The sequence below is a fragment of the Lissotriton helveticus genome, chromosome 5_1 (genome assembly GCF_964261635.1).
Source record: "Lissotriton helveticus chromosome 5_1, aLisHel1.1, whole genome shotgun sequence".
Lineage (NCBI taxonomy): Eukaryota > Metazoa > Chordata > Amphibia > Caudata > Salamandridae > Lissotriton > Lissotriton helveticus.
The window spans coordinates 2,059,033,586-2,059,050,992 of NC_136065.1; the positions used below are offsets into that span (position 1 = coordinate 2,059,033,586).

A 17,407-nucleotide genomic window follows, 5' to 3' on the forward strand; every position below is an offset into this window, starting at 1 on the left:
CATCTTAAGTTCAATCTAGTCAATTTCTGTGGCGTATACCCCAAATTGGTCCTGATGTATCAAACCAGTTATCAGTAGTACAGCCAATTAGCTAGCACCTGATTCACAAAGTTAAGTTTAGACTTAAGTCTAAGTTTACAACTTTTTTGTATTCTCAAAGGTAAGTTAATATTAGTCACTTCATTTCTAGTAAACTTACTAGTAGTTAAGTTACTAGTAAAATCAGTAGTAGTTACTAGTAGTAACTTACGTTTGTGATTACCAAAAAGTAGTAAACTTTGATTTAAGTCTAAATTTAATACTCAAGTCTAAGTTTACAACGTTTTGGTATTCACAAAGGTAAGATACTACTAGTAACTTTGGACCAGATGTACAACCGTTTTTTTGCGGACGCCAATGGGAAATTGGCCCGTTGGTGCCTGCAAAATTGGTCTGCCCCATGTATAAACCTAATTTTGCGAGTCGGTAAGCTAATACTGACTGGCAAAATAGGGTTAGCGACTCGCTATTAGGAAGGGGCTTGCCAAGGGCATCCCTTCCTAATAGTGACTCGCACTTCAATATACGATTGTTTTGCGACTGTATTTGCAGTCGCAAAACACTCACAGTTTACCACCGGCTTCAAGTAGGTGGTAAGACACTTGCAAAGGTTGTGAGTGTTTTCCGAAAATATTTTTTAAGATCAGGTAGTGGTTCCAGGGATCACTGCTTACTCTTAAAATAATGAAACAGAAACGTTTCATTTTTATTTCTTAAATGCATCCCATTTTCCTTTAAGGAAAACAGGCTCCATTAAAAAAAAGAACTGTTTTATTAAAAATGCAGTCTCAGACATGGTGGTCCGCTGACCCCAGCAGGCCACCATCCCTGTGGGTGCTAGCCATTCCTAATGGGGTCGCAAATAGCACCTGCCTCATGAATATTAATGAGGCAGGCAACTTGCGACCACATTAGGAATCGCTAACAGTGTCTGAGACTCTGTTGTAAATTGCATTTTGCGAGTCGCAAAGCGATGCACTTTGCGGGTTGACAAATGTAAGGGTCGTACATCTGGCCCTTTACTTCTAGTAAAGTTACTGCTAGTATAATTACTCGGAATAAAGTTACTAAGAACTTACCTTTGTGAATACAAAAAAAGTATTAAACTTAGACCTCAGTCTAAGTTTACCTTTGTGAACCGGGCCCTTAGAATTCAGGTTTAAAGTTAGACTTTAGGTGTAAACTTAGACTTCAGTTCTAAAGTTAAACTTCAGGTCTAAGTTCACCTTTGCACATCAGGTCCTTAGATGGTTGAACATTCTACTGCCCGTAGCCAGCCTGGCAGCTGCATGGAGGGAAGATTTGGGTCTAGCTAGATGTATGTTCAGTATTCCACAAAGAAGCGGGTTATCATAGGCATTCCTTGACAGTACAAGGGGTTGGATGCTAAGCCTATAAAATCTTTGTGGCGAGGAGGAGTTAAAGTACATTGAGCAGTATCAGTTGTGATTGTACCACTTTTTCACAGTTTATTGATGCAAACTGGAAGACTGAGGCTTTCGGAGAAGGACTATGAGGAGCTTTATTGGGTGCTATGAAGGGTCTGGAGACCCCCTGTGTGTGTGGGTCTATAGAAGTGAGCAGTTAGTACCTCTACAGGGTGTATGAAGACGTCCTCTGGTGATATTTATGGGTGAGCCAGGAGTGAGCATGTAGCACTGGGGGACCTTTTCAAGGTGTTGGAGTAATGCTGAATGCCAGTGCAGAGATGCACCTGGTGTGTGAGGCCGAGAAGAGAGCCTCTGAAGAGCTTTAACCCCTTGGCCGCGGGGCTGATTGCCCTGCTGTGCTGGGGGCGGGGGGAGCGTACAGCGCCCCGGTGCTCATGACGAGGTCAGCTCGTCATGAGCCACGTTGCTCGTGTGCTTATGACGAGCTGAGCTCGTCACGGCCACACCCGTTTCCTTAGAACGCTCAGCACAGCAGGGGAATTAGCCCCGCGTGTGAGCGTTCTAACGGCCATTACGAGCTCAGCTCGTCATGGGCACACGAGCATTGTGGCTCATGACGAGCTGACCTCGTCATGAGCATAGGAGGGTTTAAAGAGTTCTGGAATGAGCTAGAAGACCTCCGGATGGTGGGTGGGGATAATAATACTGCATATCATGATGTAGGAGACCCCTCATTTCCTTACGGTTGACCACCCTGAACCCCAACATCAAGCAGCAACTTTAAGCATGGCACTGACTTGCTATGAAGCAACACTTAAGATATTTTAGCCTGGTGTCTGATTTTCCACAGTAGCTGCTAAAATGTAAATCTCACAGGTGGCCCACAAAATACATTTTTGGCTCATAGTCCTCAATACAACATGTGGGTTTCTGTATCTGTTATCCACATCATGGCACCACCACGGCCCCGAAGAAGGTATACCCTTCACGGTAGTCCACCAGATCAGGATGACTGACTTTGACGGACAAGCGATGATTCTTTAAAAGCTGTACCAAGGCCCCCTGGTTGATGGAGGTGTACCAGATAGTTGCGTGGTTTCCATGGCTGCATACAGTCTCCATCGCCTGCAGCAGTCGGATGTCCTCCTTGTAGGACCTGTGGTACGTATAGAGCTCGCTGTATAGAGTCAATGAGCTTCCACTGCTGTGGCAGCTGCTGTTTCTGAATCCCACCTGGAAGTAAACGTAGTAGAAGCCTGCACGCGGGATCACCAAGGAGAAGCTGTTGTCCTGTGCTTCATGGTTTGAGAAGACCTGTTTCCACACCAAAGTCTTCCTGTGGTTTAGGTTGCTTGGGTCCAACCCTGTGGGAAAAGGAACAAAGGAAAAATGCTGTTCAGTACATTAATTTTTCAGTGTTTCCATCACAAACTTTATGGTGATTAAATATGGAGTTACTGTGGGGGGCTCTTCCACGGCACAGGTGATTTGCAAAAGGGTGCACATGATGATGCGAAGTAGGGGGGCACATTCATTTGCAGAAGGTGGGCACAGGGTGATGTTACAGATGTGTTAACCTACCCCATGTCAATCATGGACATCACTGCCAGTCCCGATTTCGAGTTTATGGAAATGCTCCCCTTGTAAAAGTAGGACCACAAGTACCAGAATGCAAAGAAAAATACCCAGACTGGATAAGTAAGGTCACCAGATGACCCCTTGTCATTAAGGATGCAACACTCAAGTCCTGGACCATCCTCTTACTAATCATAGTTTGTAGGTGAATTTGTTTAATTGGAACCCAAATAAACCAGGACGGCGTCTACCACAATGCACTAGGGTGTTAAACTAAAGCACAGCAGGGGAGCACCGTGTGCTCAGTCATCTGATCATCTTATGGATAAATTACTCACATTCTGAAATTTTGGAAGACATAGAAGGGCAGTCAGTAATGTGGTTGAGTGTTTTGTGACGGTCTGGGTGTTATACCATTATCATGAGTTGACGTGGGTTATACTGGTTGGAATAGACCCTATCCTGGCACACAGGCCAAAGTCATGGTCCAGGGCCTATAATGAGGGAGAGGGCTGTTAACTACTGATATAGCATGTGTCATGGGAAATACATCATAACATTACCCCTATTGAGGGCTGAATGTTCTAAATTAAATGTAAAGAAATTGAACAATATGCATTGGCATGTTGGACCAAAAGGCAACAACAGCCAACCCTATGCCACTCTCCTGGCTTCAGCACACTCCCACATTTCACAGTTTTAATTAAGGGTTGATCCCATATTTAAATCAGTAAATGCACTAAGGTGTGCTGATAATACACACTGACACATACAGACAAGCACAACTCATATACATGCACAGATGTATACCATATGAAAGATACCCCATGTCTTGTATGCAACCCTCATCCACTCTATGGTGTTTGGCTAGCAGCATTTGTCATGCTTTGAATTGTAAACCTATATTTAAACTGCTAAAAGCAAAACTACAATCCCAAACTTAAGTCCCCTAACAGAAAAAAGTGGTTACAGGCGTTAGACACGTCATGGCCTACTTTGCAGCTCTGCTCATGTGTGGATGGAGGAGAAAAAATACATTTACACTGTATGTTGACAATTTGACTTGTTTTTGCATTGCTGCTTTAATGTGCTCTGAGTTTTTATCCATGTGTTGCATTTTCAACAAAAACGTGTTTTTACTTTGTTGCTCCTCTCAGGCATTTTCATAGCCAGTGTTATATTTCAGTGCCCACAATATAATTTGATAAAAGGAAGCTGAGTAGATGGTAAACCGCTCAGCCCTCCACAGGGCTTGGTCGCCCCACTCACTGCTGCGGCTTCTGCCTGCCTTTGCCGCCTCCTGCCTGCAGATTCCTTCGCTTGCTGCCCGCTGCTCCTGGGAATTTCCCGCTGCTCCTGGGAATTTCCCGCTGCCCACTGCTTCTTGGAATTTCCCGCCGCTGCCTCCCTGCGGCCCCGCCCTCCTGTGATTCCATGCGCCGCCCCGCTCCCGCCACCCAGCTGCTGCTCCCTCCCGGCTCCTTCCTTATGACGCCCCCAGAGCGCCCGCGCAGCAGACGCGCGCAGCGGGAGCGCCGATTGAGCGCCGAAGGTGCGCCAAAGGTAAGCCCGTCTGCGCCCGTCAGCGCCTGGCCCGCGCCCGGCGCCAGGACCCCTGGCCCTCCCCGCCAAGGCAAGACGACCCGACTGACCTACGACGCCGCCACTCTCAACGCACTCAATGCCGTGTGGTAAATAAATAATTAATTACCGGTTCTATTTTTCAGGATACTCATATAAACAGATAGCTCAATAAATAAGAGTCAGGATTCGAGGTATCTTGAGTCTACAGGCTTTAATAAGGCATAAAGGACAGGAACAGGACAGCCTGCATGGGAATAGTCAGATGGCAGCTGCCGGGGGCAGGAATGGCATGAGCAGGGACGCTGTATCATATTAACAGTACATGATATATATACATTTCATTTACAATAGCATTCAATACAGTAGGCGTAGCAGTACGCGTGACTCGTAGCAGTCGCGAAAGATAAGGGCAAAATGATGTAACAAGAAGGCGTGTACAAGGCGTATACATAGACATGTGATGTAAACGTAACAGAAATGCCATAAACGGGGCGGAAACATGGAGGGGGCTACCTGAGCAGCTGGGACCTCTAACCTAGTGGTGCGCGCAAACGGGCAATGACGTGTTACCAGGGAACTGGGGGCTATGACTTCTGCGCTAGAAGAGGAGACTAAAGTCTGGAGTGTCAGAGCGACATGTACCTAAGGCATATCTAGTATCTGGTGTTTGGAGTACATGTTGATAGAATCCAAAAGTTATCAGGGCAAAGGCTACTAGACGCTAAGACTGATGCGTGCATAATTCTACATGTGTTGCGTGTGCGAGGAATATTCTATGAATATTAATACAGTATTTCTCTTACATGGAGACATAAAGGCTAGACCATGACGGAAACTATTGATGCGATGCAGTAGCTTAGGAATGCAGAGAAGGAGGGCTGGACTGATAACTAGAAGCATAACATTCTCTTGGCAGACTGGGAGGCAGAGCCAGGCCGGGCCGGGCACTGCGAGGCATGAAGTAAGCGAAGGGTCAGGGATACAGGTGGGGGCTGTATCGCTCCTCGGAGAGAGTTCAGGAGACAGGAGCTGAATCTGAGTCCGGGCCTTTCTGAGGCCTAGAAACGGGGACAATTCAATGAATTAACGTGTACATTGTAAAATGTGGCAAGGGCTGGAAACTGACATACTAGAGATGGACACAACTGTAATTGCGTCTTTAATCGATCAGAGGGGAATATATGCATATCGATCATGCACATATAACATAAGATGGGGAACACGTAGGCACATACAACATGGCAAAATTTACTTTTCCACAGCCGGCCAGACCCACGCCTGCTGCCGAGCCACACCGAGACGCACCCACGGACCCTTCACCTGCTGCACCTGCAAGTTCACCTGCCTACGAACCTGCCCCGCACCCGCCAAGACAAACACCAGCAGTAACCACCTCAAGTGCATCCTGATCAACACCCGCTCCGTCCACAGACACGCCGTGGAACTCTGGAACCTCCTCGACGCTACATCACCGGACGTCGCCTTCCTCACGGAAACCTGGATGAACGCCTCCTCTGCACCCGACATCGCCATCGCCATCCCGGACGGGTACAAGATCATCAGGAGGGACCGCATCAACCAGACCGGAGGTGGCATCGCCATCGTCCACAGGAACACCATTCGCATCACGACCGACGCCAACGACTCCTTCGCCGCAGCCGAACATCTCCACTTCCAGATTCACACCGACCCTAAGACGACCCTCAGAGGCACCCTTGTCTACAGACCCCCGGGACCACGCACACAATTCAGCGAAGACATCACAGACTTCATCAGCTCGCACGCCCTCCCCTCCACTGACTACATCCTCCTCGGGGACCTCAACTTCCACCTGGAGAACAACAAGACCGCAACACCACCGCCCTGCTGGAAAACCTCGCCAACCTCGGACTCAAGCAACTGGTCAACACCCCCACCCACTACGCCGGCCACACGCTTGATCCCGTCTTCTCTTCCAGCAAGTACATCACCTTCAGCCACGCCACCGGACTCCACTGGACCGACCACAGCTGCTTCCACTTCAGCTTCAAAAGATCCACGACCCACCACCACCCGCAACAGGTACCTCACAGGAATTGGAGCAAGATCACCGCAGACCAGCTCACCACCTCTCTCAGCCAGAGCCCACCCGCCAACACAACGGACCCCAACGAAGCAGCCCGCAACTTCACACAGTGGCTGACCGCCTGCGCCGACGACCTCGCGCCACTAAAGAACCCTCCCAGCAGACCCAGAAGCAAGAAGGCATCCTGGTTCACCAACGACCTCAAGGACTCCAAGAAGACCTGCCGCACCCTCGAGAAAGCCTGGCTCCTCGACCGGACCACCGACAACATGACCGCCCTCAAACACGCTACCCGCAAGCACCACCAGCTCATCCGCACCACCAAGAAGAAATCCCTGAAGGAACGACTGGACAACAACGCCCACGACAGCAAAGAGCTCTTCACTATCGTCAAGGAGTTCTCCAACCCCAGCACCGGCACCAACGACACCAACGACATCACTCCGTCACAAGACCTCCCTCGCCTAGTTCTTCCACCGCAAGATCGCCGACATCCACAACAGCTTCGGCGCCCCACCCACGCACCCAACCGTCGAACCAACGCCCCCCACTGCCACCCTTCGCACCTGGACCACGGTGGCCACCGAAGACACAGCCCGCACGATGAACACCATCCACTCCGGATCACCGACCGACCCCTGCCACACCACGTCTTCAACAAGGCCGACTCCACCATCGCACCCCAACTCCGTAACATCATCAACGCCTCCTTCAACACCGCCACCTTCCCGGAGAGCTGGAAGCACGCCGAGATCAGCGCCCTCCTGAAGAAACCTACAGCGGACCCCACCGATCTCAAAAACTTCCGCCCCATCTCGCTCCTCCCTTTTCCTGCTAAAGTCATCGAGAAGATCGTCAACAGACAGCTGACCGCCTTCCTCGAGACGAACGGATCCCTCGACCCCTCGCAGTCTGGCTTCAGAGCCAACCACAGCACCGAGACCGCCCTCATCGCATCCACCGACAACATCCGGACCCTGCTCGACAAGGGGGAAACAGTGGCCCTCATCCTCCTGGACCTCTCCGCTGCGTTCGACACGGTCTGCCACCGCACCCTAGTCCAGCGCCTCAGCAACATCGGTATCCAAGAGAAGGCACTGGAGTGGATCATCTCGTTCCTCGCCGGAAGAACACAAAGAGTCCGCCTCCCCCCGTTTCGCTCCGAGGCCACCGAAGTCATCTGCGGCGTCCCGCAAGGATCTTCACTCAGCCCCACCCTCTTCAACATCTACATGAAACCTCTCGCAGCCATCGCATGTCAGCACAACCTCAACATCATCTCTTATGCCGACGACACCCAGCTGATCGTCTCCCTCACCAGAGACCCCGACACCGCCAGAACCTGCCTACACGAAGGGATGAAAGACGTCGCCGAGTGGATGAAGGACAGCCGCCTGAAACTGAACTCAGACAAGACGGAAGTCCTCATCCTGGGATCTTCACCCTCCGCCTGGGACGACTCCTGGTGGCCCCCAGCCCTGGGCACCGCACCCAAGCCAACCGACCACGCACGCAACCTGGGCTTCATCCTGGACCCCTCCCTCTCGATGACCAGACAAGTCAACGCCGTCTCCTCATCGTGCTTCAACACCCTGCGTATGCTTCGCAAGATCTTCCGCTGGATCCCGACCGAGACCAGGAAGACTGTCACCCAGGCACTCGTCACAAGCCGACTGGACTACGGAAACGCCCTCTACGCCGGAACCACAGCCAAGCTACAGAAAAGACTCCAGCGCATCCAGAACGCCTCCGCCCGACTCATCCTGGATGTCCCCCGACGCAGCCACATCTCCAGCCACCTGAGGAACCTGCACTGGCTCCCCGTCGACAAGAGGATCACGTTCCGGCTCCTCACCCACGCAGACAAGTCTCTCCACGACCTGGGCCCCAAGTACCTCAACGACCGCCTGACCTTCTACACGCCCACCCGCCAGCTACGGTCCACCAGCCTCGCCCTCGCAGCCGTACCACGCATCCGAAGAGCCACCGCCGGAGGAAGATCCTTCTCTTACCTGGCTGCCAAGACTTGGAACTCCCTCCCCATCCACCTTCGGCTGACCCAGGACCATCTCGCCTTCAGGAAACAACTCAAGACCTGGCTGTTCGAGCAGTAGCATACCCCTCCCCCCAAGCGCCTTGAGACCCTCCCGGGTGAGTAGTGCGCTATACAAATGGCATGATTGATTGATTGATTAAATTCTATATACTTTGGTACTATCAAGCAATTCATTATCCAACTAGTGATTTCTGTGAAGGTTGGAATTCTTTCAACAGTGCACAAGTGAAAACATCATCTGCCTAAATGACAAGAAAAAGTCACAAATCATTCTACACACAAGTGGGATTTATGGAATTTGAATATTTACAACCCCTTCCAGGAATCCACTGGTAAACTGTAACAGTTGTATTTTCCAGGCGCACTTTTAGGAAAGTCGTGTGACTAACTTTTATAATCTATATTGAGGGCAATCAAACTGGCTTCTCACTACTTTTTTTACAATAGGAAATACTTTATTCTGACTGGAGAAACTTTTCCTCCTAGCCCACAATGCTTGGCGTATTATTTTCCCCTTTAAACTCTAGAAACGTATTCGCTCCTATACATGAGTGGTGAAAATCTGTGAACATTTCCAGAGTGGGAAAGGGTTTGTGTTCACTAATCTTGAGGCGAACCATGCCTTAGACTCCATCCCTTACATGTCATCATTGTGCAATTTGCATTTATATTTTGACATTATAACTACTGTGTGCCTTAATAAGATTAACGTGTGTGAACATATAAACGCATTAATTAAATGTATTTACTGTAGAACCTAGAGTTTTATAAACATGTGCGCTAATGTTCAGTTCACCATGAAGATGTATTCTGTATTCAAGTTGAATTTATACTTTAGGTCACAGTTACATATATTCTGATTTACACATTTGAAAGTGTAATCATGTATGCTATTACTCACGTTTTGCATTTGTTCGTGAGTTACATGTTCACAAGTATAACCATGTATATAAAATGCACATTATTACACATTATTTACAAGCTCCTTGCTCCGCCTGTACGTTACTTTTACCCATATTAAAAGAGATGCACCGGTGGTGTAAGGGGCTTGTAAATAAGCCTCTAAATGTTTAGTTAAAATTAGCCTGACTAAAAGCCTTGCGATTTTTAAATTTACTTTGCTTGGTTAGCATGTTCTTTCTTTTGCAGGCATGTTCTCAAGGTCTCATTACCTAGAGAAAGGAGTATTTTGTTTGTATTAATTTCTAAATAGTAAGGTTTGACAAGAGAAATCTTAGCAAGAAACGTAAAAGACCTAGGGCCAGATGTAGGTAGGCTTTTACCGGCCGGTAACGGACAAATTCGGCCGCTACCGACCGGTAAATGGATTTTGAGATGTAGGGGGCATATTTATACAGAATCGGTAAATTTACCGATCGGTACATTTACCGATTCTGTAAAATACCGAATCGGTATTTTTACCGATTCGGTAAATTTGAGATGTAGGTGGGACTCTTCAGAGTCCCACAAGCCTTACCGAATCGGTATTTTACCATCAAATTCAATTTGATGGTAAAATACCGATAACCGGTGTGCATGCACATGTGTGCATGCACACCTGTGCCATATGACAGGCAGACCTGCCCTTAGGGCATGTATGCCTGCCACATGGCACCCAACCCTGTTTTGGGGTGCTAGAGGGTGTCAAAGTGACACCCCCTGCACCCTTGTGATATTCGGTATTTACCGATTCGGTAAATACCGAATAATACCGATTCGGTAAATGCACATCTGGATTTACCTACATCTCCCTCCTTCTATTTTACCGATTCATAAATACTGAATCGGTAAAATTCGGTATTTATGAGTCGGTAAAATAGATTTACCTACATCTGGCCCCTAATGAGCGGATGAAGCCTCCTATTAATCGCGTGTCAGGAACGAAGAATGCTCAAGGTTGCAATAACTGTCCAAGTTCTGTGGAATGGGAACACATGGTAAGGCTGCAAATGCACAACACAAGAAGAGAAATAATTGGTTCCTGGTGGGATGGAAAGAGATACAATAGTGTTCACACTGTTAGAAGAGAGTAGATTCCCATAGACTTTGGGCTAGATGTAGATAATTCTATTTTACCACTTCTTAAATACCGAATTTTACCGATTCGGTATTTAAGAAGTGGTAAAATAGAGGGTGTTTCAGAATCGGTAAATACCGAATCGTTAAGATTCGGTATTTACCGATTCTGTAAATACCGATTCGGTAATGCCCATTGATTCCTATGGGCCTTGAAGCCCATAGGAATCAATGGGCAATACCGAATCGGTATTTACCGATTCGGTAAATACCGATTTCAGCAAGGGTGCAGGGGGTGTCACTTTGACACCCTCTTGCACCCCAAAGACGGGCATGTGTGCCATGTGGCACACAGACATGCCCTAAGGGCATGTCTGTCTGTCACATGGCTAGGTGTGCATGCACACATGTGCATGCACACCTGGATTCGGTATTTTACCACCCAATTGGACTGGGTGGTAAAATACCGAATCTGTAAGGCTTTAGGGACTCTGAAGAGTCCCACCTACATCTGGCCGTTACCGAATCGGTAAAAATACCGATTCTGTATTTTACAGAATCGGTAAATTTACCGATTCGGTAAATTTACCGAATCTGTAAAATGATGCCCCTACATCCCAAATACCCATTTACCGGTCGGTAAATGGCCTCCTACATCTGGCCCCATGAGAGGTACAGACCTCTCTGCTTCCTTTATTCTTGCAAGTGTGAAGCTTCATGCTAAACACTTATTCCTGTTATGTAAGGCTTTCACTGGAGTCAACATTAGGCTGACACCTTCTTGTACTTCTGAAATTTCCTTCAGACCCTATTCTATTAACCATTCTTATTCCAAACTCAGAATCTTGATTAGATGACTTTAGAATTTATTCATGTTTAGGAGATAGAAAGAATCGGAGTTTCTTTAAGGAACACCTATTTCTAATTCTCAGTTTCTGTATTGCTTTGGCTGTGATACATTTCTCCTATTGAGACTGAACTGATTGAGATATTTCAGCTTGTCAGCTGTAATATTGTATCTTTTCAATATTCTCCTGAAATGCATATATATTGGATTGCCTATTAATTGGAAATAGAACAAAACTTCAATTACTGATCCTTGGTCCTTCTTGTGGGGCCAAATGGGCTTCACAAAGATTGTTTTTTTTATTGCCCATGCCTAAAAACGTCTCTGCCTTAACCGTTCAAAAATTGCTAAAATAAACTTAATTGAGCTGAATAATTATGAAACTGGAGGCAAGCGTGATAAGCCCACAGATGATATTAAGATAACACAGTAACTTCTGTCCACTTCCGGCTCCTCACAGGAGGATGTTGCGTGGTTTCATTCGTGGAAAGCCCGCCTAGCGCTTCTCCGAATCCAGCCCCAGCTGAACTCTGTGCATGTGGAGAAAGCTCTGAGCTCTCCAGTTCACTAGCGACACCACAAGATATGGTGCATTAGGCTGTGCGTGATTCGTGCTGCCCTAACCCTCCATGAAGCACATTGGGAGCACTGGGCAGTTTTAATGTTATGTTATGTTAATTTTATTTGTATAGCGCATTATTGCCCTCAGGCGTCTAAGTGCAGTTTTGTTTCAGCTGCTAGTGTCAAAAAAGGTGCCCGAAGAATAAGCTGGATTTGAATAACCAGGTCTTTATGGCCTTTCTGAATGAGAGGAAGCTGGACTTCTTTTGCATGCACAGAGGACGTTTATTCCACACTGTGGATGCTTCCATCACAATGCTCTTTCCACAAGGCAGTTTTTATACCACAACGTGGTTTTTTTGTGGAATCTATCTTACTACCTAGGTATAACTGTGGTTCTCTTTTAGGGTCTTGGTTCTCTATTATGCATCACTAAAAGTGCCACACATAAGGCATTCGTATGTCACACATAAGAAGACTGAATATATGGATATGTTACACAAAAGCAGTCTCAAACCTTGGCAGCTATGCACTCCAATGTAGGTGTTTTCATTGTATTTCTAAGTGGGTTTAACCATAGCACTAGCCCTGGCCTGCCTGGCAGAGCCCAGGGCACTCTCAGAGTCCAAAACCAGCATTTAGGGGACTCAAATGGGGCAAAATGTGGGAGGACACCACAAACAGCTCCTGATTTCCAACACTTAATAAATCTAAAGCAACACAAGGCAGTGCAAGTCGCTGCCTTGCGTTACTCTGCATTGGGAAGGCATTCCATGGGTGGAGTGTGGGTGGTCCCACGCATCTACACATGGGGTTTACTGCATTTACAGATTTACTAAGGGTAGTAAATGTGGGAATGCGTAAAAATGGTAAGCCATCCCAACAGAGGCGTAATGAGGAGAAATATGTTAAATACTCCTCGATATTTCCTTGTTCTTGAAAAAAGGAACAAGCCTCTGAGGACTGTTTTTGTGCTGAAAGGAGCTCCCTTCCTGCACAAAAACAATACTGCCCATACCTCAAGCACACTTGCACCATGATGTAAGGATGCCTGCGTTGAGGCTAGGCAGCACTCTGTGCATCAGCGCAGACAGAGAGCAGGAATGTGCCATATCTTAGTAAATATTGCTCATTCATGCTCTCTCCATTTGACACAGTGCTGCTCAACAAGTTGCCTTGCACCAAATGTTAGTACATTTGGGCTGACATGTTGGTCCTGAATACGAACGAATGACCCTCTATGACTCTACATCCTTCCTGCTGATCCCTAAAGTGACTACACAGTCCCCCACATGCTCCATGGTCCTTAGGAACCCTTTGTATCTGTACCGGTTTTGGATCCACAACTTCATCTATGTTGTAGCAGTCGCCTGTCACCGGCACTGGCAGAGACGACCTTAGTAGGTGACTACACTCTGCTCTCGATCCCTTGCTCACCTTGTACCTGAGAGGCTGTCTTGTAGCTAGATGGAACTTCTGAAGATAGTCTGTCTGTCTCACAGACTGATACAGGGACTCCAAAACAAGAGAAAGTGCTAAGGTCATCACTTGGCCTTGGCAAAGAACATCAAAGACATGCTTTGATTTGTTCCACAACTGGAGTGGTCAAGGATTCATGGAGAGTCTTTCATATCAGGCCTGGCAGCTACTGGAGTCTGCAATGGAAACTCATATTCACAAAGTTTTCCATGGGAAATGCTGCAGTAAAGCATATTTTCTCTGGAATTTTTAATTCCCCGCCCCCAAATGGAGACAATACTCTTTATGAAACATAATTTATTTCAGTTTGAGTTCCACTTGGATGTCACCTGCAGGTCAGCCACAAGGGTTGCATTATATACCATCTGTATGGATTACCCTGCAAACGAACGCTCGTGCTCTGTTTGTCCGTACTGCTGCAGTTACTAGGCTTGCCTGTCCTCTGTGTAGTAATCTAAACTATGAAGGAGGAGATGTGTGCGAGATGCCTGTGATATGAACTTGCAGGTGCTCACTCTACCGACTCACTATAGTGACTTTTATATTGGTAGACGATCACCCTCCCTGAACTTGCAGGTACTCGCTGTACCGTCTCACTATAGTGACTTTTATATTGGTAGACCCTCCCCCTCCCTGAACTTGTAGGTACTCGCTGTACCGTGTCGCTATAGTGACTTTTATATTGGTAGACCCTCCCCCTCCCTGAACTTGCAGGTACTCGCTGTACCGTCTCACTATAGTGACTTTAATATTGGTAGACCCTCCCCCTCCCTGAACTCTCAGGTACTCGCTGTACCGTCTCGCTATAGTGACTTTTATATTGGTAGACCCTCCCTGAACTTGCAGGTACTCACTGTACCATCTCACTATAGTGACTCTTATATTGGTAGACCATCTCCCTCCCTGTCCATGCACCTAGGTGCAAACAGAGAGACAAGGAATGAGGGGTGGAAATGGGGAGGAGGGCTGTGAAGTCGTTGTGTTCACTTACCAAGTGCTTCGCTGTGCAAGCTATGTCTCAGTACCTCCTGAGTAACCATGGTAAGCCCATGAGTCTGGTGGAGAGAAAACTTTGGACCACCAGCTTTGTGCTCTACTACAGTGAGTAACTTATGCTTTATTATCAGTTGTTTTCACGGTCAGTGTTCAGGTTGTTCAATGCCTCCAGTACAATGTTTGTCATATACTTTTTAAACATCTATGTTATAACTAGTTAAAACCAGCCTCAGAGGTATAAATCTCTTGCTCTTTGTACTTTTACAACACCAATATCCTCTGCTGTTGCTGGGGCATGTAACCTACTCCTCATTGCTATCCAAGGAGGAGAAGGAACCTCATACATTCTGCTTTTGTGCACCATCACATCACTCAGACAGGAAACCACAGGTCTCTGGCACTATTGCTGACATCACTCCTGGTGCATGAACCCTTCGCCCGGGGACCACATGCTTCATAAACACAATCTCTAGGCCCTGAGTTGGCTTTTGTAACTGCAGCACTAAGATCACACTTTACACAAATCCCTCCCTCACACTCCCTGTCCCTCTGCTTTGAGTACAAGATTGTGTGTGATTTTCACCTAATTATGACACAAGTCAGAAGACAACAGTAGGTGGATCTTAGCTACCTTGTTAAATGCAGTGACAGACAAACTAAAGCTAATCCCGTGTTGACATTCACCCAAAATCATGGTGTGTGTCTGCAGCTTTATGTTTATGTTCATTGTTATGTGTGGCTTTTCAAGTCAAATTGACTTTTTGTTTTGCCACCCTATGAGATTCCTGGTTGAGCACCCGGTTCATGTGTCTCCCTTCTACTTACCCATTAGATGAACAACTGGTTTGATCACATCCCCATGCTGATGTCTTTCTCTCGAGTTGCTCTTACCTGGAAACAATGGACACATAGCTCTGGTTAGGGTGAAAATATGTTATGGAAAGAATGGCTACCAAAAAACAGCAGGAATAAGGTGAGAAGAAGCGTATATATTGCATTATAGATGTCTAAAGCTTAATCGAAAGGTAGTTTTATAGAAAAAAAGTCTGTAATGGGTGATTGCATTGCAAGAACTGTCATTGCATTAGAAGACTGTACCAGTAGCTATGCTAGGATTTGAGAGGAAGTAAAGCTGTTGTGATTAGAATAATAAACGGTGTTGGATCTAGCCCTGATCTCTTGACTGGGTGAGAGTTTTCTGCTTAATTCAGAGACTCTGTCCATCACCACCCCTTGTTGTTAATTATTTTGTCCACCCTAAGCGTGGAAGGGTATGCTCAGACATGAGTCCCTTGCTCACTGCACCATCAGGATTCAAGCAAGCCGGGCCGAAGAGGCTGAAATGCCAGAAACCGGTCCCCGGTAGCTTGTTTCCTTTCCAGTGTAAGAATTGGCTTTGTAGTTTGGTTTGCCCTGTTCCCATCATGCACTGGGACAGGAACAGACTAATTTGCATACAGCCAAGTTCTGAAACTGGGATGATGCAGTGAGCTAAAAAACGGTGTTGGATCTAGCCCTGATCTCTTGACTGGGTGAGAGTTTTCTGCTTAATTCAGAGACTCTGTCCATCACCACCCCTTGTTGTTAATTAGAATAATACAAGGGCATTCTATGATTTTAGACTAGGATTAGAAAATTGCATTACAGGAATTTAGTCAAGGATCCGGAAGGAGTTTTGCATTTGTTTATACTTATATTAGAAGTGATGATGATATAAAGATATATATGGGATCATAAACTTATTACAGAAATGTACACAATAATAGAGAAAGAGTATTGAAGAAACATAAATTACGATCTATTATTAGGAGTTTAGACTGGGATTGAAAGAGATAATAATACAGAGGTGTTCTGGGATCAGAAACCTGTATTATATGCTTTTAGAATAGCATCATTCTGATTTTATCAGAAATGAAGACTAGGAGCAAAAGTCAGTTTTGTTTAAACGTTTGAATCCAATTCAGAAGAACCTGTTATAGATATATGTATAACACCCATGACAAAGTTCTGGAAAGTTAGATTCAAATGACCTTCTTGAAAACTTTAACTGGGACAGGAGATTGTATTAATAGAATTAGAAAACATCAGAGGGTAGTGTCCGTGGAATTTTGTTCAAATATAGAAGAGAGTCGTTTTGACTGTAATCTGCAAGGAGTAGTATTGCTTTAAGAGCAGCAGAGAAAAGTTCGATACCATACATTATATTAATTCAAGTTACAATCAGAAGCTTAATATGAAAACTTAGACTAGCTTAATTTTTTCTCTTTTCTTGTTTTTAACTAAATTCATCTATATGTGTGTTTAGTGTTAATACCATGTTGGAAGGCTTGCTCCCTGGTTAATGACGGAACTTGGTTCTATCGGGCTGACTATGGAACTGAAAGCAATTCCTATAAAAGCTCATACCATCTTTGACTAAGTTGTATTAGCTCTATGACATCATACACAACTTACCTACTATTAGAGCAGTACATACCACCTAAGAATGCCCTGACTTGTTATCCTTATTGTTTTTACTAGAGTGGTGCTCCACTTACCTGAGCTGCTGCCAGGTGGGGTGATGCATTATCCTTCTACCAAATAGGTAAGCAGATCTTTTCTCCCGAAAGTAATGGGTCTTTGCTCATACTTTCTAATGACAATCACATGATAACAATATGTACGATTTGCGATTTACATTTTTGTTCTGTCTGACCTTTTTTCTCCTTGCGGCATGTCTTTGGCACAACAATTCTGATCTGAAAATTCAGTTGTTTGGAGGATATTTCACATTACCTAATCAGGTGATATGGTTTATT

General features: G+C 46.1%; 1 protein-coding gene across 1 annotated transcript in view; it reads right to left on the reverse strand.

Annotated features, from left to right (window-relative positions):
- Positions 1 to 1,101: 1,101 nt before the first annotated feature.
- Positions 1,102 to 17,407, reverse strand: part of LTB (lymphotoxin beta) — a 63,566-nt gene continuing 47,260 nt past the window's right edge. Inside the window, exons 3-4 of the mRNA XM_078641500.1 lie at positions 15,435 to 15,500; positions 1,102 to 2,794 (exon numbers count right to left, since the gene is read on the reverse strand). Of these exons, the coding sequence (XP_078497626.1) occupies positions 2,379 to 2,794; positions 15,435 to 15,500 (482 nt within the window). The 3' untranslated portion in view covers positions 1,102 to 2,378. The remainder of the gene's footprint in view (positions 2,795 to 15,434; positions 15,501 to 17,407) is intronic.